Source organism: Columba livia, chromosome Z (genome assembly GCF_036013475.1).
Source record: "Columba livia isolate bColLiv1 breed racing homer chromosome Z, bColLiv1.pat.W.v2, whole genome shotgun sequence".
Classification (NCBI taxonomy): Eukaryota; Metazoa; Chordata; class Aves; order Columbiformes; family Columbidae; genus Columba; species Columba livia.
Window position 1 is genome coordinate 23,854,044 of NC_088642.1, and position 25,499 is coordinate 23,879,542.

Consider the following 25,499-nt stretch of genomic DNA (forward strand, 5'->3'; position numbering starts at 1 on the left):
GCTCCCTCCGTGCCGGCCCCTCCTCCTTTGACTGGTGGATTAACCAGCTCTCCCTGCCAGCAGGGAGCGGGTTGGTAACGTGGTCTTATTTACAGACACATTTGTAAAACAAGAGTGTCCAGAAGAGGGCCACGCAGTTGATGAAGGGTTTGGAGGAGAAGCCGTATGAGGAGCAGGTAAAGTCACTTGCTTTTTTCAGCCTGGAGGGGACTAGGGGGAGCCCTCATGGCGGCTACAGCTTCCTCAAAAGGAGAGAAGGAGGAGCAAGCACCGAACTCTTCTCTTTAGTGAGCAATGACAGAACCTGAGGGAATGGCAGGAAGATGTGCCAGGGGAGGTTTAGGTTGGACATTAGGAAAAGGTTCTTCCCCCAGAGGGTGGTGGAGCACTGGAACAGGCTCCCCAGGGAGGTGTCACAGCCCCAAGCCTGACAATGTTCAAGAAGGGACCGGACAACGCCCTCAGACACATGGGGTGAACTGTGGGGTTGTCCTGTGTAGGGACAGGAGTTGGAGTTGGACTCCTTGATCCTTGTGGGTCCCTTCCAACTCATGACATTCTCTGATTCTATGATTCTATATGGAAATACACACGTCTTTTTATTTTTAACTTTTTTGTTATTGTTGCTTTTATCTGCTGGAAACAAGGATGTCTTTTTTGCTGCTCCAGGAACGAAAATTAGCCGTACAATGGCCTAGATAATAGAAAAAAAACCACCCCTATTTACCTGTAATTGTGCTTCTTTAAGACATGCCTCGTTCGGCAGGTGCCCTGACACAGCGCACGGGAGCCCCAAGAGCTGCCGCGCACCAGCACTCCCCTCCAGCCGCCCTGTGCAGCGCAAGAGCAGCTGTGCAAGGGGGTACTTGTCAGCCTCCCCGCATCTGCACCTCGGCAGAGTGGGGAGGAGGCTTAGGGGTCAGAGCTGGGAAGGCAGATTGCTGACCTACCACATATCCCGAAGAGATGATAGGTAAATAATTCTCTTATGACTGCTGCTTTATATTAATGCATTCATAGGGCGGGGAAATCTAACAGCTGCATACTGAGAACTGGGTCACAGAAGCCATGGAAGACTGAAAGATTAATTCCCAAAGGCCAATTTAGAAATAATGCCTAGTTACCTTTTTGGAAGATATATACACTCTTCTTCCCCTCCACCCCAATATTTACATGTTAATCAAAGCTGTTTTAAGTGGAATGACAGTTTACAGTTAAGTGACAATTTATTTTCAGTTCCTGCTTAAAGCACTAGGTAAATGTAATTCAAGATCCTTTGCTATACGGGCCACACTAGATCGCATGGTCTCATCTGACTGTACCAATTGTTCCCCACCTGTAGTAATACAGGTTTTTCAGATCAGTGTGCAATCATGGAAGAAATGCACTTAGTACAACTTTTCCATTCTCTACAACTGCTTTCTCAGCAATGCGGAGAGTAAATCAACATCCAGTCAAGTGGCCATGCATGAACATAAATCTGGTTTTATTTGCAACATGCTTTTAAATTAATATTATTCTGCACAGGACTTGCCTGAAGCAAGTTTCAAAATACATATTTGGATTATGAATCCTCCTTTTGTCACTTCTATTGCATTTGAATTTAGCAGTGTAAAGATACTTCATTTTTAAGCAAACAAGTATAAATCTTTATAGAGCTGGACTAGGGTTTAGAAATGCAGATTCTAGTCCTGTCTAGGTTTTGAAGCATTTGCTTTTAATCTGTTAAAAACACAAATAATGGTAATTCTCTGCTTTATTACTTTTTATTATTTATGGATGTTGCCTTATGTTTTGTCAGCAACTTCACTGCTGTGGCTGGAACCCAGAGTAGGAGCTAGGGTAGCTGGTCAGGGAGGCTGAAGTAAAAGAGGCAAAGCAGCAGTTCATGAATAGTGCAGTATCTTCCTTGACTTTTGGCCAGAATGTCGTTTCCTGTTCCTCTATCAACTATGGGGATCCACAGGCATAAACTGGTTGGTTTGAACTATAATTTAGTGTACTGGGTTTGCCTGGGAAAATTTTGGTAGCGGGCAGCTACAGAGGTGGCTTCTGTGGGAAGCTGCTAGAAGCTTCCCCTGTGTCTGACAGAGCCAAAGCCAGATGTCTCCATGATGGATCTGCTTCTGGCCAAAGCCAAGCTGATCAGCAACGGTGGTAGCATCTCGGGGATAACATTTAAGAAGGGGGAAAAATAAAACCTGCACAACTGCAGCTGGAGAGAGGAGTGAGAATAAGTGAGAGAAACAGCTCTGCAGTCACCAGGCTCAGTGCAGGAGGGCAGGAGGTGCTCCAGGCACCTGAGCAGAGATTCCCCTGCAGCCCCTGGTGCAGCCCATGGTGGGGCCGGCTGTCCCCCTGCAGCCATGGAGGTACATGGGGGAACAGGTCTCCACCTGCTGCCCGGGGAGGACCCCACACTGGAGCAGGTGGATGCTCCAGGCAGAAGGTTTTATTTCTCATTATCTTACTCTGATTTGATTGGTAATTGTCATAGTTTAACCAGAGCTGATAATATAACCATGATCGCTGCTCTGCTCACTCACCCCGCTTCCCACCTTGCCAAATGGGGGAAAGGATCGAAAGGGAAGGGAGAAACTTGGATTGAGATAAACACAGTTTAATAAAATAATAAAACAATAAAACAATAAAATAATAAAATAAAAAAATACTAATACAGTACTAGTAAATATTACACACACATTATATATATATATTTATATATACTAGTGTACATATATATATATATATATACACACACATATAACATAGAAATAGAATGTAAAATGAAAGATACTCAAGACAACTCCTCACAAACTCCACCCAGACCGAGCAGCCAGTCCCAGGAGGCAGCACCTGACCCCAAACAGCTGATCCCAAAGAGAAAAAAAAAGGAAAAAGGGCAGACGGGCCCAGCAGTCTCTGCAAATGGCAGGATGGCAAAAGGCCAAACTAAATGTCCTGAACAGAATTCCCCTGGCTCTGTCAAAAGGAGCGAAGAAAGCCACGAAGCGAGAGACTGGAAGATCCCGACTCTCCTTGAATATGAAGCCTGACGCTAATGGGATGGAATACTCTTATTGATCAGTCTGGATGTCACTCAAGCTCTTGCCCATCCATGGCCCCTTCCTCGATGCCTCACACCTGTGGGCAGAGCTCAGAACGTCCTTGCCTCCCTGAACAGAGCAATTAAAAACATCGACTCTGTCCTGGGGTGTTATCTGTTGTTCTTAAACTAAGTCGTAGTAATGACTGTGCTAGCTATGAAAAAAAAGGTTTTTAACTGTATGAAGAAAATGAACTCAGCACAGTAATAAATTTAATTTCTCCTAGTCAAGGCTGTTTTGCCTGTGATTGTAATTGCTGAGTGATCTCTCCCTGTGCTTATCTCATCCCATGAACCTTCTGTTGTATTTTCTTACCTGTTCAGCTGAGGAGGGGAGTGATAGAACAGCTTGGTGGGCACTTGGTGTCGAGTAAGGGTCAACCCACCACATTCAGAGAGAAGTTTCAATTAGCAACAGTTCAAGTTCGTTTGAGTTCTGTGCAGCAGGAAGGCAGAATGTGATAAGGAAGTACTGTCCCAGAGAAAAATAAAAATGGCTGTTCTAAACCAGACTGAGCGTGACTAATACTCAGGGTCATAATGGATTATTCTATTAAAAAAAAAAAATCCCAGCTATTTGTGATACCTGATGTAGGTCAGCCAGTCTTACTTCTTTCTGTAGTGCTACAATTACACTTAAAACCAACATTCAAAAACTCAGTGACCAGATTTTCCCTAAAAAAAAAAAAAAGGCCAGTAGCAAAAAGTTCTTAGCAGGTTTGAAAGGAAACTGAGAAACAGCTGGCTTCGTTTCTGAATATGTAACTCTCATTCAAAAGCAAAGCACATGCAAAACAGCTCCTCTTGCAGCCCAGTTTTAAATTACTATAAGCAAAGTGTGATTTTCAAATACTACAGTTTGGTTAACTCATAACTGACACGTCAAGAGTGGCAAATATTGTACATACTTTTTCTGATGTGTGAAACTTGGTCACATGTTAGAATTCAAATACCAACTATGGTTCTTTTCAGAACCAGTGCTAAAGGTTTGCTTCAGATTTGCTTTCCACACTTCTGTGCCTTCACTGGCTTACCATTATGTTACAAAGAAAATAAATATTTTTAAAAGGTTGTTTATCTGTAAGGTATTGTTCAGAAACCTGTAAACGAGAAGCATTTTTACAGTGCACTTGAAATATCTAAATGCTAAAATTAATATGAAATAATCTTTAAACCTCTCAAGACTAATTTCTATCTTACACAGAACTATCATAAATTAAAAGCAAGCAGACAAGCCACAAATGACAATTATGGCAGTGCAAAACCTGCTGATTTCTTTTGCTCCCTCACATCTCATTACACCATCACTAATTTATATTAGACCTGTGAGAATTAAGACAAATAGGAAAGATTAAGTGTTTATGGCAAATACTATCCTGTCTCCCCTACTCAATAGGACAGGAGTTACAACCAATTTTTCCTTACTGCAATACAGACCTAAAGTTCTTAGAGAGCTTCATACATGCAGAGACCACAAACTTCTCCACTACTTTGAACAAACGTATCTCTTTATGATTTTTCAGTATTTCTGGTGGAGGACAAGGCTTATTTTGCAAACCGTGATCTGAATTGCTTCATATATACAATTCCTAGTTCCCACAGTTTTTGTACAGGATGCCTTACCCCATTTCTTGTCTACATGTAGATATCCTGTCTCTGCAAGCTGACAGAGTACATTTGGAGTCTGGCAGCTACTTCACAGAAAAAAAGACACACTACAAAAGATGCAGAATTAAAACAGGTAAAGCAGAGTGCCTTAAAGACACTATTACTTTACGATCATGTATATATGAATGCTTCTTCCTTGGGACTTTAAGGTCTGAGTAAATAGGCTTTCCGCAAGGCATCTGCTTATACAGTCAGCAGGAAGTCTGGCCTGTATTTGAATTAAGGTTTGTATGAAAAACATGCTCAATGCTAGAGAAGATGATGAAGGGATTGGAGCATATCCCTTATGATGAAAGGCTGAGGGAACTGGGTGTCTTAGCTTGGAGGAGACTGAGGGGTGACCTTATTAATGTCTATAAATATGTCAAGAGTGAGTGTCACAAGGACAGAGCCAGGCTCTTCTCGGTGACAACTAATGGTAGGACAAGGGGCAATGGATACAATCTGCAACACAGGAGGTTCCACTTAGGAGAAGAAACTTCCTCTTGGTCAGGGTGACAGACACTGGAACAGGCTGCCCAGGGCGGTTGTGGAGTCTCCCACTCTGGGGACATTCAAAACCTGCCTGGACACATTCCTGTGTAACCTCATCTAGGCGTTCCTGCTCCAGCAGGTGGATTGGACTGGATGATCTTTTGAGGTCTCTTCCAATCCCTGACATTCTGTGAATTTGTGTATGAAAATGATCTAATTTAACTTTCACTTTTCTAGTTTCTGGATTTTAGTATGGAGACTTTGAAATGCTAATATAGTTCTTATCACCATATTGCCCTTTGATAGATTTTATTTTTCCAGTGAGTATTAAAGGATAATGCAGTCTGCAAGTGCGTACTTTAAGAAAGAAAAAAACAGTACCAGGTGAAGGGGAGACAAAAGAAGGATAAAAAAAGATCTCTTTAAAAGCAAAGAGACAAGTTAGTGAAATTATACCAAAGGAAGCAAAGCTAGTTAAACTTTATTTTCCGAAACTCCAACCTAAACAAGTATGTTAAATAAACATCCAGAAAACAGTCAGTGCTCACTCTATTAGCAGATGCACAAGTTATTTAACCAAACAAATAACAATGAAATATTAACAGAATTATTTACATGCATATTTACAACATGTGTTCTTTACAGTAGATAACTTTTCGGAAATATTTCTATTTCTTTTGGTGAGGAGTTCTACTCAGTCTAACCAGTAACAGATAACAGAAAACAGTAAAACTGAGTTTGGCAACAACAACAGACTATCCTAGGAAAACTAACATGATTATATGGGATCAAAAAAAACCAGTAGTTGGCTTCAGGATTTAACATTTATGCAAGATATGAATTTACTCCAACTACAAAATTAAATCAAACTACATAAAATTAGAAGAATGGAGAACGTTACAAGGATTGCTGGAAGGTCAGACATGTTAAGATACATTAAAAAAAACAAAAACAAAACCAACAACCAAGCACTGCACATACTCTTCAGAAGCATGGCTTAAAACATAACTATAATTCATACAGTCTTCAAGAACACAACAAATTATAGTTTTTGCTTGTAAAAATTGAAAATAAGCTCATCTGAACTAAAGATCTGGAAAGCACCTGACTTCCAAAATACTGCTTGCTTTTTCACATATCAACATACATCATGTTTATTCCCAGAAAAAAAAAAGTTCAGAACTCAGCCATATGGGTTTTGGAAGAGGAAGAAAATAAATGAAACAAAAAATTCACCACAAAACAAAATCTTCACAAGCCATTTCTCATTATTGTGATCTACACAAAAAACCTCCAGATTTGGATCATACTCTCATTAGCAATAAAAAAATAATTAAAAAAACCCCAACAGAATCAAATACCAGATATCTTTCATACAGTAAGAAGTCCCAATATATACCAAAACAAGCAAGCAAGCAAATAAATTTATATCAAGTTATTCTTCCTCTTTCAACCTCAAGGGAAATTTTATTGGATGATCCCCATTAAATTTTAATTTCAATTATGATAACTTTTAAATCATTTTTATTGCAGCCAAAAAATTGTTCATATACCTGTACATAAAATAAACTATTATATATACACAACATTTTAAGTTACACGGCATAAGTTTACAATTTTTGGCAGATTCTGTTAAACAAAACAGAAATTGTATAAGTTTAGTACTCTGAGAAACTCAAGTTCCTTATTTTGGTACAAACGTTTTATATCCCCTTGTATTTTAAGTGTACCTAAACTGGTTTAATAGACTAACATTAATGTGTAACGTCTCACTGTTTTCTCTTATGTTCTGATTCTATACAGAACTTTTCATATGCTTCTTCAATTTCAGGATCCATCTCATCATCAATGTCATCAAAATACCTAAAAAAAAAAACCCAAAACAAAACAAATCACTAAATAAATGTTTACATATAGATTTTCAGAAACATTTATGTAGCTGCCAAGAATAAAACAGAGTTTTATAAGTAGCAGTTGACGATGACATTTTCTTAAAGAGAATGAAGAGGAAAAAGAGACATGGGTACCAGGAAAACAAATAGAACCTTGAATCAGTATAGCTCTGTACAAATAGCTGCAGTGTTTGTCACTATTTGAGATCTTACATTGTCTAGTTTAAAGGACAGGAACAGTTCCAGAGATGACAGAAAATGAAATAATGCAATGCAAACTTCCAAAAATTTAATAAAGCATCTCTAGTGACATATTTTCAAAAAACATAATTAGCATAATATTAGCATAATTTTTGGTTGGTCAATATCCTAGGTCAAATGTATTTGTAAAGAAAACCTGCATTCCTATTTGTTGATATATGTAAGAAGGGAACCTTAAGTCACATCCCTATTGCATCTGAATTGTATTACCTTCTATTCTACTGTAACCAGTCTTTTGTAAAAGACTTTGTAATAAGACTTTGTCTTATTTAGGTCACGGAAAAGACTAGATCTCATCGCTGATAGTAAGTATTGCACAGAGTGGAGACTATGATAAGAGCTTCAAAATAAACTGGGAAGTGATGGTGATCACTTCAACTTTCTCCCCACAGTCACTACGAAATAAATTCAGCGTTCCTTGTTTTCTCTAGGTTCAACTGGAGTGTTCAGCAACATAAAATCACCATAAACTAGGAAAATAAAGTTATAGCTTGAATGTGATAATGCATATAGTTCTAAACAGCCTTAAAAAAAAAAAAAAAAAAAGGCCTGCGGCTACTAACTCTCAAAAAGTGTACACTAATTTAAGGTTCTCAGTTCTATGACTGATTTAAGGTTCTTAGTTCTATGACTGAGTTCCAAGCAAGCAAATAAGCGCATCTTATCTGCACAGAAGCCATAAATGGTATGTTTCACAGAAAACCACAGTAAGAGCAACAGAAATGTATACCGAAAGTATTTTTTCTTCAGCATTGTGCATTGAAGAAGCAGTCTACATATTCATCTGTTCCTCCTTTCCTATGTAAGTGTAGACTTGAGAAGGGACTCAACATAGAACCTTCTTCCTGAGGTCAGCCATAAGAAACAGCTGACAGAGGATCAGGATACCTAAGCCTTTCTTAAGCCCTCAACAAAGGTTCCACAGTCACCTTGCATGAAGGTGGACTCTGTCTTCCACATGTCACTCTCTGGATTTGCTGTGTTTTTTAACTGCTGTCTCCATTTAGCATTTAATTTGTAGTTCTAAGCACTGTAGTTCACATAGGTATTTTTTTCCCCATAGTATGAGACTGTTGATTTTTTATGACAGGTCTAATTTATCTTCCAAAGTTCTTGCCACTCCCCTCAGCTAGGCACCATCTGAAAGTTTTCTAATTTACTAACAAAAGTATCAATCCAGGCCAGCTCTTGTATCACACATAAACACAACACTGAAAATGTTCCTAGGTACCAAATAATGATCTGAAAGTCCTTCAAGCACATGGGCGCAGAGCTCAGAGCAATTTATTTTAGACCATATTTCTTTTTACAAGTTACCTATCAAATTCCTATAAACTGTTGTCAGAAGTCAGACTGTATTCCCATCTACTGCCTCCCCCTTTGCCACTGGGTTGCTGGTTTTGTTCTACAGGAATAATGAACAGTGATTTAATTGAGGGAACTCTGCTTACTCTGAGGAGAGAAACTTCAAAACCTCCTCTCTTTGAAGGACTCTGAAAATCCTGTAATCATCTCTAGCTAGAATGTGTATGTGCATCAGTCAAATGAATTCAGGCTGCCTTGTTACCAATACTTGAAGATCTGGTGCTTTGCTTTACTTACATTTTTTTTTAAATGCAGAAGGGAGTGTGTTTGTACACGTGTATACATTTCTGAAATTTAATTACCCTACTCAGCTGGATAATATAAAATTTATTTCAAACTTGTGTGATTACAAACCAACTTATACCTGAACAAATACTTAACTTCCGTTGTAGAGCTAAAACATTATTATTTAGTTTCATTTTTATCAAGATTGGATTCTTAATTCTGCAGTAAAAATAACTAGTGTTACAAAAACCTATTACTCGAAAAGAAAACATACGGGTCTCCAGATCCTGATAAATCTGTTCCATTTTCTTCATAATCTGGAAACAAATCCTCTCTTTCAAGCAGCTCCTGGTATTTTTCTTGGTAATCTGGCAAAGTAAAAATGAGTCTGAGTAATATGTAAGACTAGTCCTCTAAATTAGCATACTCCTGTACAATTTGAAAATATACTATTTAATGAAGCCATAAATGGCATGAAACATATTATAGAAAAAACAGAGTTTTCTTGGGACATTCATTGTCCTGCAAGAATGGTACCTGTCTTCCCAGAGAACTGTAGTCACAGATGTCTTTGCCTCAAATGATGCTATACCATGTTGTACTCAGGTTATAGAAAACAAATAAACTAAGGAAGAAGAAAAATCTTTTGCTACTAACAGTAGACGAGCAAAAGAAGACTTGAAGATTTCTGCCTTCCTGGAGATACCAAGTACTGAGGACTGTAGCAAAAATTCTTACGAACTATATGAACTCAAGTACATACTCTCCATTTCAAACATTTACCTTCTTTTAATGAAGAATACGGCATGTGTTACACAAAGCCAGGAATTCCAACATCATTTTGTCTTTCAAGTTGTACAAGTTTCAGACATCTGAAGAACAATTTTATGTACTTTGGCAGGACATAAACTTAATTACAACTTTTTAAAGAAGATAGAGAAGACAGATGTACTGAACTTGTGACGTACCTGGATCTGCTGCAGTGAAAGGAATACCATCAGGAGTGTAAAATGTTGGCTCATTCTAAGAACAAATTTATACAGAATGTTAATATGCATTCAGAGGTAACAGCTGTTTGTAGTTTTCAGCAATGGGACCATCCATTAATCAAATTAAATTCACGTTAAATTAAGCAACTTAAGTGTCTGTAAATTCTTACCATAAAATAGTTTGGGTCATTTTCAGGGGTAGCTTCTGTAAGTGGAGAAGTTCCATGAACTCTACCCCAGTTACTTGATCGCAGTTCTACTAGTTTCAGAAGCATATGCTTCACATCTCTGAAACAAAAAGAAGCACTACAGAAGTGAGAATGTTTTGTGCTAGGCAAGATATATGGGGCTTATCTTGCAAATACTAGATAGTTAAATCCCCCTGACTCTAAAAAGCAGAAAATTTGTTCCAGTCTGCAAATAATTTTTAGTGGTGTGTGTTCTTCCCCCCTCATCCACCCACTGCAAATCTAGATGCTTTTTTGTGTCAATTATGAGATAGTCACTCTCTCTGTTTCCTCTGTGGTAAAGTGAGAAGCCCACAAGAAACAGAATTTGCTGTAGTTTTTAATCAAGATACCAAACCTGCAGCACAAGTTGAGGAACAAATCCTTTTCTGATAAAAGGACAGTAGTGGGAAAACCAGGAGGAGGATCTTAAAATTGCATTTTAATAATCTAATTTATGCTCCCAAATTTAGCCCTCTTAATCACACTGAAATTTTGCAGTCAACTGTGAGAAGCAATGACTCAAATTCATTAGATACCACCACTCATTTCACCCCTAAAATAAGAGAAATGGCTTTCTTCTTGTAAGCAAGTCCATGGAGAAGAGTCTCATTAAGGAATAAATAAGTAAATAAAATCTTCGGTTGTTTTGTGTATTAAAAAATGTTTGTACTTCTATGTCTTTGAAGCCTCAGCTTGTACTATCAATTTTCTCTGGTTAGTGAAGCAAAATTTTCCTCATTTTCCCTGGGGGCAGCTCAATTACAACCCACAAATGCTATGAGCTGCATTGTTAGCCTTCCTCCATGTGGGAAGAGATCAGGTCACTGTGTAGGTTTTTAGTAAGTTTGCAAGAAGCTGAGAATGAAGTGCAGCAGAAACAAATATCTTCATGCATGCAGTTCACTGCAAATTAAACAGCAGTATATATTAACCAATCACTTGTTTTTTCCAGACTGTAGTAAGACCCTGCCAAAAAAGTATGGTCTTCAGAAAAAAAAAAGCCAAAGCATGTTCCATTTTGCCTTGATATTTATAGTGATCTGTCTATATTTAATACTGTTTGTATATATCTAATACTGTTAAATTAGGATTTTAAAGTATATACTGTGAGGTATCATCACTATTGTCTCTTTGTATCTATACTTGCTCTTAGAGCCATAAAGCACTTATGGAAGAATTCAAGACCTGAAAGGTTAAAAAAAGAAAAAAAAATAGAGTGGAACATGCATCTCTATTAAAAGATTAAAAAAACCCAATAACAACAACAAAATGCAACCACTAGACCCAAACCCCCTCTTTTTTTTTTTTTTTCCCCCGTGGGAAGTGACCCAAATATCCCCTTACTTTTCAAAAAGAAAAGTTTTAAATATCATGTTTTGGACATGTTTATTATTCTTGAAGATTTTAAGGTGTTATGTTTAGTATAAAAACAAAATACTACACATAAATTTATCTTCTCACCTACTACAGTTTGCATCCAACACAACATTTTCAATTCTCTGAATCATTTCCTCCATATCATTCTTTCCTTTTTCTTTCCAGGCATCTTCTAAAACTGAGCCTGTCAACTAAAGACAAGGGATTAACATTTTTTTTAAAGAAAATTACAAAGCTTTAATAAATTGACAACAGAAGAGATTCTATAACAATTCAAAACATTTAGATGCAATGCGTGACCACCTGAGGGCTGAAGCTCCCAATCGCCTGCTCTTTTTGTTAAACAGACTAACAGGTCTTATAAATAGTTTGGTTTAGACTAGAGACAATATGGTAGCTCTATGTCCAATGTTTATATTACCTAGAAGTTCACAGCAACTTCTTTCAGTCTTGAAATATTATTTCGAAATAACTCCAGTGACTGGCATTTGTCAGATCTTACTTAAGTATATGCTATGAAAAAGGAGACCTTATTTTTGCAGATGATGCCACCAGCTTACCTGAGAATGATAAAGTTTAATAAACTTTAGAAACACCTCAGTCAATTCAGCTAGCATCAGACACGCCATAGAATTTCATCTGAGTATACATAAGATCAGCCAAAATTATCTGACTGAGCCAGCTTGAATTTTAATTCGCAAAATCTGTGATACTGAAGCTGCTGCTGAGAAAGCTTTAGCAGCAGTTTAGAACTGCTGTGGAGTAAAGCCTTTCATGTTAAGAGTAGGTACTTCATTGCCCAATAATTGCACAGTAGTTACATCAGAAAAAAATAGTTTGCCGCCATGATCAAAGTTAGTAGCAGTTCCTGATGTACTCAGCATAAATATGACATGATCCAGAATGCTTGGAACAGTACCTGATGATGCACAGGAATAAAAAGCAAACATAAAAGCAAGCAGCTCAGTACTTATTTGGTATTTCTAATTTTGTACTGCAGTCCTACCTTGATTCTAGATAATAGCACCAAGAAGGTTTAATTAAAAATAAACATATTGCAAAGCAAACAGGTGAAAAACCTGTATCTGTCACTATATTAAATGAAAATGACAATAGGAGACATTTATTGCTTCAGCAGTGAAATCAAGGTTTCACGAGGTAGCCCAAACTAGCTGCAGTTACACTCCATTATTTGTAGATACTACAAGACATTAGAAAACACTTGTGTTCAAAAAACCCAAGTCTCTGTTCTGTAACACCTTTTAGATTTAGCAACATATCATAAAATAAAAGACAGTGATCCAAATTATTTTAGAATGGATGCTCTGAACACAAATAAATGTTCCAAGAATATCCACAGAAATAGTGAGACCTCCATCTTCTTTGGAGAACGATCTTAAAAAAACAGCAGCATTGGAAAGCTTCCTGATTTCTGTACTGCCTTTTTGAAAGGTCTTTCAGTGGGCCTTGCCTCAGAGGCACTGCCAACGTAAGGATTTACCACAGAAGTGAATGTGCTTGTTGAACACGACCTCACACTTGCTATGAAGCAACCTGCTTAAACATCCAAATTTCAAATGAAGGGCTTAAATTGGAAGGTGTAAAACCTTTCTTGCTGTTCCCTATTTACCGTACCAAAAGACGCTGCCAGAATTGGAATTCAAGAGAGAAAAGTCTGAAAAATAGTGAAGTGGGAGAAATGGGGAACAATGAGGAAAACCAAACCAACCAACCCTCCCCAAAACAGAAACAAAACTCCACAGAAATACTGCTTAGCCTTTTGTCTTAATTCCTAAAATAGAGAGTGGTTTCCCAATTATGCATATAACCATGGCTAGTGAAGATAAATTTTCTCCGTGCATAGAGGCTAACAATTTTTAAAAGAAAAAGCGAAACGTAAAAGCAAAGAGGTTTGTTTTGTTCACAAAAGAGAAATATATAAGTTTCTACAGTAATAATGATGCAGACAATATAGTATAAAATAACTGATATCTAGAACTTTTTGCCACAGGAAGTGGTAGACCTTAGCTGCTGAGTGTCCTTCAGAACAGACAACATACCCAAAAGCCCATAATTCATTCAAGTTGGTTAGAGATTCCTCTCACACCAGAAACAGCAAAATGAGACCTGAAGGGACTGCTGCTGACTCCTTTGTGCCTTGGTTTCCGTTCTATTGCTCTTGTGTGTACACAAACATACTTACTTTTTCCTTTTAGAGCAGCATGTTATGTTTTTGTTGACTCAATTTCGCAATGATACTAAGGAAAAAAAAAAAAAAAGTACAGCTTGCTCTGCTCTGTTTTTGAAAACTACTGTCTCACCTTCAGCAGTTTCACAGCACATATCAAATTACTGTCCACAGGATTAGAGAATAGTGCATTTAGTAATTCCCGAAGGCCTTCTTGAAGAATTTCTGCTCGTGTCACCTGTCCCTTTGTTCCTTTAATCTGCAAAATATACACAAACATTTAAAAGACTTAAGCTTTAGAAATTAATTTAGTTACATTTTCTCTCTTGAATGCTGCATGATTTTGTGGTCAACATAGTTGAGCTCTTTAGTTGGAAGAACATGCCACATACTGTAACTATTTTAGAACACAGACTTTGAATAATTACTATTCTGACATGTACATAACAACGCATGTCTAGCATTTTTTTTGTCTGCTAATAAATTGCTAAGAAAAACTACCAAATGCCTGGCAAATGGCTCATAAAATCCCAAATTGTCAGAATCCCATGCTCTTTCCCATCCTACATTATGTATTCTCTACAGCTGTAGTGGCTTACTTCTACAAGGCACTCCATGTATTTAAAATTTTATAGAAAATTGTTTAAAAATAAATGGCAGACACCACAGAACTGCACAACTCCCCCTCCCCCAATCCCTTTGCAAATCTTCCTTTTTACTTCTAGCAACTGAAAACCAGATTTCAAGGCCCACTTATGAACAGAAATGGAAGAGTCAGAGAATTATTTTCTTTCCTCATGTCAGCAAAGCATTTTTACAGTGTCTGTTTAAAGCAAACCACTGAAATAATCCATACAAAAATATACTTCGAGTACATTACTACAATAAATGATCTTACTGAACTCATGGGTATAACAGTCAAGTAAGTTTTGCTTGTCCATACACTTTTTGTACGCTCTAAAACAAAGATTTCATAATTCATGCACTAGCCAAAGACTCAACCTTCAGAGGAAATATTGTTAAAAGACCTGCATTTTTAATTGCTCATTTTGAGGATTTCCATGCTTTCTTTAAGGGTCTGATAATAGCTCCTATTAGCGGCTGAATATTGAATTACATGGGTTATTGATCCTGACCGGCTTCTCCTAGGTTGTAACATTTCCTGTGTTGGTTAAATGTAGTCATTTGGGGGTTTTGCAGACAAAATACCAAAAGCTTCATTCCAAAGGTAGTTTATGGCTGGTTCTTTTTATGAAGTCTTACACTATTTAAAAATAATTTTCATCTTTATACACTTCTGTTTCTAATGATCTTGTCCTTTTTTTAAAATCTGTTTCTTGGGCATGTTATAACAAAACTGTTCTAAAGTTCTGTTACTTTATTTCCCTCTCCTTTAGAAAAACACCTCAAATTATATCCCATGTCATTGTTTACCTAAACACAACAAAAAATTTAATGAAAAACCACTTGACATACAACTTCCTTCTTACCTCTAGGTTAAGGTAAAGTTCAGCTAAGAACAGCACAAAAGCATGAAATCGTTTTCGAGTAATCTCCTCTCCTTTGGTAGCTTCATCTCGGTTTTCATACTCTGTTCGACACCTATAAACACACACAAAAAAATATCATCTGCAGACAGAATGCTAAGAACTGATGAACTTCATTAAAACTGTTAAATGCTGAATGCTGGGAAGTATGATTTGTGAAGGAAATACGAGGACTTCATAAAAACACTGTGGTTTTGTGTCCTTTGGGATGAATACATGTGATTGCATGATTACGTTTTCAAGCACTGAGATATCTGAGACAGCAAAATGAAACAGTGCAAGGTCCTGCACTTGATGCAGGGCAATCCAAAACACAAATACAGGCTGGGAGAAGAATGGATTGAGAGCAGTCCTGAGGAGAAGGACTTGGAGGTGTTGGCTGATGAGAAGCTTAACATGACCTAGCAGTGTGCACTTGCAGCCCAGATAGCCAACTGTATCCTGAGTTGCATCAAGAGAAGTGTGGCCAGCAGGGTGAGGGAGGTAATTCTGCCCCTCTATTCTGCTCTGGTGAGACTGCACCTAGAGTCCTGCATCCTGGTCTGAAGACCTCAGCAGAAGGACAGGCACCTGTTGGAGAGGGTTCAGAAGCAGCCACAGAAATGATCAGAGGGCTGGAATAGCTCTCCTTAAGAAGACAGGCTGAGAGAGTTGGGGTTTTTCAGCCTGCAGAATAGAAGGCTTCAGGGAGAATTCATTGTGACCTTTCAATACTTAAAGGAGGCTCATAAGAAAGATAGGGAGGGACTCTTTATCAGGAAGCATAGCACTAGGATAATGGGTAATAGTTCTAAATTGAAAGAGGCGAGATTTAGATTAGATATTAGGAAGAAATTCTTCACTGTGAGGGTGATGAGGCACTGGAACAGGTTGCCCAGAGAACTTGTGGATGCCCCATCCCTGGCAGTGTTCAAGGATAGGCTGGACAGAGCTATAAGCCACCTGGTCTAGTGGAAGAGGTCCCGGCAAGGGGGTTGGAACTAGATGATCTCTTTAAGGTCCCTTTCAACCCAAACCATTCTACAATTCTATAATTTAGATATAAATACAGAGGATTAGGATAACATGACAAGGAGGTATTTTTCCAGTATCCAAAAACTGTGTCAAAAATATACGTTTACATAGCAGTTCAAAAACAGAATTAAAAAAATATTTGAGATAAAAGGAAAGCCAGACAACTTATAGTGTATTCTCAGTGGTTATTTAATGGATTAAGAACAGAGAAACTGAGAAAAAAAGAAAAAAAAAATCTAAGGAGCTGAAATAGAAAATTTAAGGTATACACTTGGGCTGAGAAACAGAAGAGGAGCTCTCTGTGGTCATACTGTTAGGTTGTTTGCCCTCCTTCCCCCTCAGTTTCATCCATGAAAACATAAGCAACTTTAAACTCATGGCTTCAGGGTGCTAAAATGAATGTTATCTATTTGGCTGGCTTTAAAAAACAGGAATCAGACAATCCAATGTTAACAGAGATTTCCTTCATGTTCAAGTAACAAACATAGTTAAAAAAAAAAACCCACAAAAGACAAGAGTGATCATTTTGAAAGCAAAAAGACTCATCTGCTTTGAAACAAGGGAAAAAAATATTTTCATCTTCTCCATAAGGTACCATTCCTGATGAAAGGTCATCTGAATGCATTGCTGTTAAAGTTTATGATGCTTTTGCTCCTAAACATAGCCGGACTATACGAAGCTTTTAAAATAAGAAGTAGCCTGAAGCTTTTAAAGCCTTAAAGAACAAAGGGCTAATTCCTAAAGAATTCTGAAGTATCACAGTGTACTACCTGTTCAAATGTCACGCAGTAAAATTTAAAAGGAAATATATCCATTTAAAAAGGTGGCATTTTTGTCAACTACCAAGTCTAATCACCATTAAACTGTAGAAATAAAAAATAACGGAACTGTATTCATCAGAATATATAACATAGGAAAATGGAAAAAATAATTGGCAAGCTATTACTGTTAGTAAAAGCCTTGAGCAGAAACACCAAGGATTTATCTGTGAGAGTAACGGCATCAAGGCTTGAGGTATTTATCTTGATACTGAACAAAGTATCTGTCATTTTGAACTGCATCCTGATGAAACCCTTGAAACTGTATTTGAGCACACTAGAAAGGAATACATTTGTATGAGAACGCTTTGTAATTCTATATTTGTAGACAATGTGCTTGTGGATATAAGCAATAACTCAAATAATTCTATCTGTAATTGTACCAAAATTACAGGCTGTACTTCTAATGATTCAGCCCTTGTAACCTCCCACCAATTGTTACAATCTAACTATACACCATACCAAGATTTACTGCCTGTACCCATTGGAATAAACCTCACACCAGTGAGAAAATTACCGCAGTATCATGAGCTACACCAAGCACTGAAATGAGTAAAAGAAAGTGGACAAAATGTTTTGATCACTGTACACCATGATATAAAACAAAGACACAGTACAACTGAAAGACTTAAAGATGGAGACCACCACTAGTGGGAAACCCTTTTGGCGTAGTCATGCATACAACTGGAATATACAACCACATGTTGCATCCTGTAGTTGTCTTACTAGGTTTAGCCTTACTGTACCTCATACTAATAACCATTTTGTATACAAAACTTAGAAAGATGATAATGTATTTAGAAAAACTTCATGAACTCTGCTTCACATATTAGCAGCAACACATACCACAAACAAAGCAAGGATTAACAGAGAACAGACTGCCTTAGCTTACTGAATTACTTGGTATACAGCTTTTTGTAGAACTTGTTTAGAAACTGCTGGTATAGAATTTGCTTAGCATAAGTAATTTTGCTGAGAATAACTTCCACAAGCTGTGAACCTTTGAAACCTTCTGCTTCTTAAAGTACAAAAAGGCCTTAGAGTCTACAAGCTAGAAGATAAGAGGAACTGCATCCCTGGAGATAAGGAACAGGACCATGACTAACAGAAGACAAAATAGAAGAATGTTTTGACTATTGTCAAGAACTTGTTTTTTCCAGCTACAGATGCAAAATAGCAACTGAACATTAACTGACAGCCTTTCTGACAAAAACAAACAGATCCAATAAAGAAGGGGGACACCCCAGACTCTGATTTTGTAGATGGCCCAGCATGACATGCACAGGCTGGGGACTTGGATTGTGGGGGTATAACTGTCTTAAATTTTTTCCTGCTGAGTGTCCCTCTCTAGGAGGTATCCAGCTTCAGTTGCTCTATGCTGTACCTTGCAAATAAATTACTTATTTTAGAAGAATTTCTGGAATCCATGCTTGAGTCTCTGTTACGGGAAATGTATGGGAAACGAACTTCTCAAACAAGTAAGCCGTTAGAACACTGTAGGAACTGGAAACTTAAGAAACTTATCCTTCTGGATTTTATGTACCTACTTTATATCTATAAAAAACAACTAGCTGATTAATGAATAAACTTTACACAGTGACTCCAGCCAGAAAATAAATAAAAAACCATAATTAAGTCCGGTCAAGAGTCAAAGGAAGACAACAGTACATGTATGTGTATTTAGCATTCACTGATCTTCAATTTATCCTGTAATTTGGGATTAGTCCAACATAGTTCAAAAGAACCTACAGGACTCTGAATAGAGTCCTACTTTCATATTTTCAAATCTTAAAAAAATATGTATTTAATATTCAGTACGTATATGTGCTTTAACAATCCTCAATGTAAACTTCTATTTTAAATATATACCTCTTTGCATACAACATTAAGAGTTATACACAAAATAGGAAGACATGTAACCCGAGGAAGTAACAGGCTTAAAATTACATGCTGATACTGACCTTTGAAGTAGCAACTGTCGGAAGTTCCCACTTTGTGGACTAATGGTTAGATGGTGAGATAGATAGTTACACAACCGTGCTCCCATGTAGGAAAAATTTGGGACGGATGTGGCCTTCCAAAAAAAAAAAGTGGAAAAATAAATTATTCATTAAAAGTCATGATTAGGCTATCAGGAAGTATCTTTAAAAGCTTTTTTGAAAGCTGTGTTTAACAACACTTTATTAGACAACTGCAGAGCAGAAAATTAATATTACTGTTTGCCATGTTTATTTTTTCATCTCATTAACACTTTTCCATATGCATTTCAGCACCTGAAAAAATCATTATACTGTGATTTTGTGGCTCTAAGAAAACAATCACCATTATGTCATGTGTCCTCAACTCTGCTTCTCCATTGTGACTTAATCCAAATAGTGTGTGAAGGTCACTTACAAACTATTAAAAAAAACAAAAACAAAAAAAAACCACAACAACCCCCCCCCCAAAAAAACCGAAAATCCAGCGGACATTAAGACACTTTTTCAAGGATGCAAACTCTCTCAAGGACCAATGAGTACATTAAAACAATTTGAATAAAGACAACCTCATTCAGTCTAAGAGCTATTTATCCCAGAATCTGTTTTTGGCAATACAAAATGCCCAAGGAAAGAATACAAGAACATGGCAAGGAAGGAAATACCTTCTCCTGTATGTGCTCCAGCAATGTGCAGAATAGTAAACTCCTGATTCAAAGGCTAAAACTGTATCATTACAGTTAAAAGGTCTTGATGAGTCCTTTTTTTCTAAAACAAGTCCTGCTACTGTTGAACAATTACACTTTTATAATTTAAAAACTGGTGGTAGCAATGAAATCACACAATTTAAATTGAGCACTTTCTTAAAATACTTCAAATCTGACACTTCAAAATTTCAAGAGGTGGAAAAAAGTAATTGAGAATTCAAAGTCTACATTCAACCTCTCACAGAACTTAACACAGAACACCCCCTTATTTCGACAATTTATTACTGTTTATTTGTTTTAAACTCTCTTCTAACAACCCCTGAATTTAAGATTATTTTTCAAATATAGCTCCAGTGAAAAGAGGTTCTGGTGTAAACAACTCCATCAGCTCCACCAAAAAGCCCCAGGAATGCTAAGAATTCATTAAACTTCTGCTCTGGATTTATCAGCTTGGAACATTCCTTTTGCTTCTGCTTCTAATATTTTTCAAAAGAGCATCTTGCCATCAGCATGTCAGTGCATTACAGCTAGTTACCTTTGACAGGCAGAGAAAAATACACACTCAGTGTAACTGTACTGTGTGCATAAAGTCGCTGGAGAGAACTGAAGTGCCTTTGGAAGACACAAGTTTAAATAATTAAGATAGTAAAATAGAATTCAGTTTTTATTTATAAGCAGATGTTTAAAAATACACTTCTGCAATTAACTGTTTTTCGATAAGCCAGGAAACACAAATACTTGAGCCTCCGCTCAAGACAGAAGAATAATAAGCTTACTTGAGATACACTTGAACACTATCCTATCCAGACATGCAATAAAACTAAAATCAGATGCTTTGGCACACTAGCACAGCTTTTTTTTTGCACTAAGTTTTATTTTTCACCTGATTTCAGACTGATAACACTCAATGCTTCTGAATTAAGGTAGGCACAGCCAACCCTAACACTGGACTTGTTTTTACATAGGAGGTGACAGGAAGAAGCAACATAAACACTTACATGAAATGAGAGTCAATGTATTTAACATATATTAAAAATGGGATAATTTCTTCTTTTCTTCTTTCAATAAAGTTATATGGAATATGCTAATATTTTTTTAACTATCCTCCATGTGTTCAAATAAAGGACAGGAAAATGATGCTGCCAAACACAGCATAGGTAATCTTAACATTTAGTTAAATGCTTCTGAATTAAATGTGCAGCAGTTCTGTAGGATAAAATAAGAAACCTGAGTCTCCATAGTTCTTTACAATGATCAACCAGTCATGCAGCTTTAACATACCCTGGATTATTTTACAGGAAAAATATTCTGCAAGTATCTGCACTTAACAGGTGAACAAAAATGTGCATTCTTCAAGGTAGAATTTGAAAACAACAAACCCAGGAAAGTGAGGTATACCCAATGTAATAAATAGCAAGCACAGGTGTGACTTCATTGCAGCAAGCTCAAAAGGCAGTCACAGCAGTTCCTTTGCTAAGCAACAAATATTAAGCTGTTACTTCCAATGGCTCTCCCAATTAGTACAGAGTTCAGCTCAAGGTCTCTGTCCTCATTACCATGGCCGTCAATTGAACTGGACCTAGTTACCATTAGAAGAGCTTTCCTTCCCTCCAATTACGCTGTTCTCAAATACGTATATTGCAAAAGAAGAAAAAAGTGTGTTAATAAAGGAGTGTTTCCCAAAGGGCAATGTGTGCAGTAGGTATAAATTTATTTTTTTAAAAATACCAAGGAAGAAAAAGTATTTAAGTGTTATGAAGAAATCTTTTTGCAGGATAGAATAAAAATGTACAACTCTGACATTGCTAAAGACTTCTTCAATCTCTACTATATAAATACAGCAATTCAAATACAACTCCCTTTAAGTGCTGTAATTTCAGCTCTGGTATGTGCCCCAGGAAATCCAAATATCCAACAAATGAAATAGAGTAAACTGCGAAAATTTATCAACCATCCAAGTATCCCACAGTTGAGTTGCCATTTGAATTTATTGAGCAAAATCTTTCCTTATATGTTTCTATCTAAAAAGAAAAATTCAAGCCATTATAATACTACGTAGATACAATTTCATAAAAATTATGCTTATCTTGGACATTATGTAACAGAGGCATAACATCCACATTATAAGACAGAATACACAGGCTACCTGCTGATAGATGAGTTCAACAAGTTCTTGTAAAGCTTCATCTTCAGCGACCCAGCCATTCAGTGTTTCGGCAAACTGCGCTATTTCAGTTTCAAAACAACCTGGTTGCTCGGTGAGGTGATTTAGGAAGTCTTGCACATATTCTGCCAAAGTCAGATAGCCATCATATCTATCTTCAAAGGAAGAATCCTATGGCAATGGAAGAATATACCAACTATTTTAAATGAACCTAAAAATCTATTGTTACACTTACTGTCTCCAGTAAAAAACATACAGCCCTCAGTCTTGAGTCTCTGCATACTTAATAGTGGTGTTTATTACACAGTTCAACATTTTCAGGAATGATGGACCTCAATGCATCAGAAATCTCCAGTAGTCCTATCATCTTAAGAGGTAGGTAATGTTTCTATAGCATTTAGGGTCTCTCAGCAAAATAAATGAAAAGTTAGATAAAAAAACCAATCACATAGTTTGCCAAGTGCAAGATTAACTACCAAATAATTAAGTGTCTCTGTTAAGAATGAAACTAACAAACTGAGGTTCAACACCCACTCCTGATGTGCACACAAGTTGTGCTGCAGATATACAAAATGTAGAAGGAAAAATGATTGAAAACAAATTATTTAGGCTTAGTGTGTATAGTGCTCCAAAATATTCAGAAGGGGGAGAAATTACAGAAATACAACAGATACAGTGCACTGTTCCCATGTAGAATATGTAGCCACGGAAAGTGATCTTTTAAAGTCAGCAAATTTGCATCTCTTGGCAGTGGCTGAAAGATTACAAGGCATTTATGCTACCACTGATGGAACAGAAGGCTGCTAATTTTGTCCATTCAGAAATGACTTTATTTAACAGCATCTAAACAATACTGTTCTGGATGATTATAATGCTCGTATATGAGGTGAATGGTTAAGGAAGCAATATACTTTGTGATGCCATCTAGAAATAACAGTACAAATAATTCACTTTGTCACACTACACAAAAGATTGTGAAAAGCATCTGAGATGTCAGAAGTGCAAGCAGGAGCCTGAAGACAGACTGCTAAAGAAATTACCTATAATTAGTGATTCAGTACATAAAGGTAACATACAGAATAATGGAATTTTCAACTGATCTACTATTTAACAACAACAACAAAGTTTTAAAATATATCTAATGAAAAAATTGAGCTACAAACAATAACACACTTCATGGACACAAATAAATTGATAAATTAGATAATTGTATTATTCGCCTCCCCACCACCCCTCCCTTGATGAGCAGATATTGTTTACTTTCTGTCTTTACAATGCCTCAGTCCCTCCTCAATTGTGCAGCAATATGGACCTGTGAAAGATTTTTATCTGGATATGAACTGCAGAGAAAGACAGATAGACATTGCTGAAAATCAAATACTGACATTCATTTCATGACCTATGAAGAATGTGTGAGGAAAAAATGCAGATTTACCAAAATTTTTCAAAGACCCATGTTGTAAGTGTATACAACTTAAGCTAATGGCAGACACATCAATATAACCAAAAAACCCTAGATATATTTCCTGTGATGTTTAACTAGGTAGAGTATTTGCCCAGTGAATTATACTGAAGGCTGTTACTTAATGCTGACAATCAGAAATAGGAAAGAAATACAGTTTTACAAAAATGGTATCAAATTGTTAATATTTATAGCCTTCAACAACCTGATCTGAGTTGGTTTTTGCATTGAATTGGAGGTTGGAGCAGAGGAACTTCAGAGGTCCTTTCCAACCTAAAGTATTCTACAATTCTAATGGTTTGGAACTTATAAAGCCAAAGCAGGAAGGGTAACAGGCCTCTGTGTAACTTGCTAAGTGTTCTACTTCTCTAAAGGAAGTCAACTTTTACTAGGAAATTTCAACTGGCCCACTAAAATTCCATATAGTAACTTAAACTATTTTGTTCCATGGAACTATGACATTGTACAATAACTGCAGCTTAGTCACATGCAGCTGAACTAGCATCTTTCCAAATAACCTGTTAGAGAACTCTCCAGCCAAGTTGCAGAGAATGCAATTGCTATAGCTAGTAGAAATAGCTGCTCTTTCTGACAGCCTTCAGGTTGTTATGACATCCTCATTCAGCAGCGAAGAAAGTATCTTCCTTTCATCCTCACTTGAATTAAATATTGGAGGAGAATGCCTTTGTTTTGGAAGAGGCCCCAATACCTTCTGGTATACTGGTGCCCCTGTATTCATAGTCCTCTATCAGTTTTTTTTTTCCGTTTTGCCAGGTCCTGCATTTGGGTCACAACACCATCATGCAAGGCTACAGGCCCAGGGAAGAGTGGCTGGAAAGCTGCCTGGCAGACAAGGATCTGGGGATGTTGATTGACAGTGGCTGAACATGAGCCGGCAGTGTGCTCAGGTGGCCAAAAAGGCCAACAGCATCCTGGCTTGTATCAGAACTTGTGTGGCCAGCAGGACTAGGGCAATGATCGTCTCCCTGTATTCAGCACTGGTGAGGACCCATAAATTTCAATGCTTTCCCAGTCAAGACAACACTCTCTAATCCTTCTCTGTTATGTTTCATCGCTATAGGATGGGATCCTGGATTATCCACAACAAAAGTGTCTCCAGTTTAAAGATTACAGGTTTGCCTCTCTTCTACTAAGGGTCAGTTCATGAGTTTAAAGACATAGCAATTTAAAGGCTAATCAGGTACTAAAACTCCTCTGATTTACATAAATACCAGAAAATCTATAGAAAAGATCTATGAGTCAAATCTACTCTTGGGCTCTGTTTCTGTACGTGCTAATTACCATTTTCCTATATTTGATAAGTATTCACAACATTTTCACTTAGGAACTTACTCACTAATAATTTATCATTTATTTGATTACTCTGCAGACTTCTGAAGAACAAGCTTTTTTCCCCTTCAGATTGTATGTGCTCAACAAGTTTACAATAAAGTTATTGCAAGCTTAAGTACAATGACTGTTGCATATACAAAATCACCTATCCACACTTAGCTAAACACGTAAAAACAACACTGGTGCGTCTTAGCCTCCTTTCAGAAATAAACTGAAGTTTAAAAAAAAAAAAAAAAAAGAGAGAAAAAAAAAGAAGCAGTGGGGGAGGAATTCCACCTAAGCAAATACAAAACTCACTCCTAAAACTATGAAGTGTGAACATCATTATGCCCTTCTGATGGAGTGATAATCATGTCATTATCTTACACCCATGCCAGAGAACAACTCTGACATTTCCTACTGGCAATCCAAACCTAAATCAAGTCACCAATTCTACTGCAGACATCCATAACGTCTGATGGGATGGACAGTTATATGCAAACAGAGAATTCTACAGAAGTCTTCCCTCCCAAAGTCCTGGTAAAGTTCTTCTGAAATTCTAGCATGCCTTGAATACTGTAGCCCTTAAACTATCTTCAAAGGTAACTGATAGTTTTGATTCTGAACTACCAGAAATTAATTAATCTAATAATCAAATGTTACATGGGTGTGCATAGTAACTACAATAATGTACAACCAAACAA

General features: G+C 37.1%; 1 protein-coding gene and 1 long non-coding RNA gene across 6 annotated transcripts in view; one reads left to right on the plus strand and one right to left on the minus strand.

Annotated features, from left to right (window-relative positions):
- The first annotated feature begins 42 nt into the window (after positions 1–42).
- On the plus strand, positions 43–7,787 carry LOC135577237 (uncharacterized). The gene is made up of 3 exons (XR_010468782.1): positions 43–176; positions 4,752–4,847; positions 7,675–7,787. It is a non-coding gene; the product is annotated as an uncharacterized LOC135577237 (long non-coding RNA).
- PAIP1 (poly(A) binding protein interacting protein 1) overlaps positions 5,713–25,499 on the minus strand; it is a 26,768-nt gene continuing 6,981 nt past the window's right edge. For 3 of the 5 annotated variants that reach the window (XM_065045160.1, XM_065045161.1, XM_065045158.1), the window contains 9 exons: positions 21,984–22,172; positions 19,116–19,228; positions 15,266–15,377; positions 13,909–14,034; positions 11,672–11,778; positions 10,151–10,286; positions 9,960–10,014; positions 9,266–9,359; positions 5,713–7,111 (listed from right to left, as the gene is read on the minus strand). In XM_065045160.1, coding sequence (XP_064901232.1) covers positions 7,018–7,111; positions 9,266–9,359; positions 9,960–10,014; positions 10,151–10,286; positions 11,672–11,778; positions 13,909–14,034; positions 15,266–15,377; positions 19,116–19,228; positions 21,984–22,172 — 1,026 coding nt within the window. In that variant the 3' untranslated portion in view covers positions 5,713–7,017. The remainder of the gene's footprint in view (positions 7,112–9,265; positions 9,360–9,959; positions 10,015–10,150; positions 10,287–11,671; positions 11,779–13,908; positions 14,035–15,265; positions 15,378–19,115; positions 19,229–21,983; positions 22,173–25,499) is intronic. The other 2 variants (XM_005514547.4, XM_065045159.1) reach the window with 1 other exon arrangement.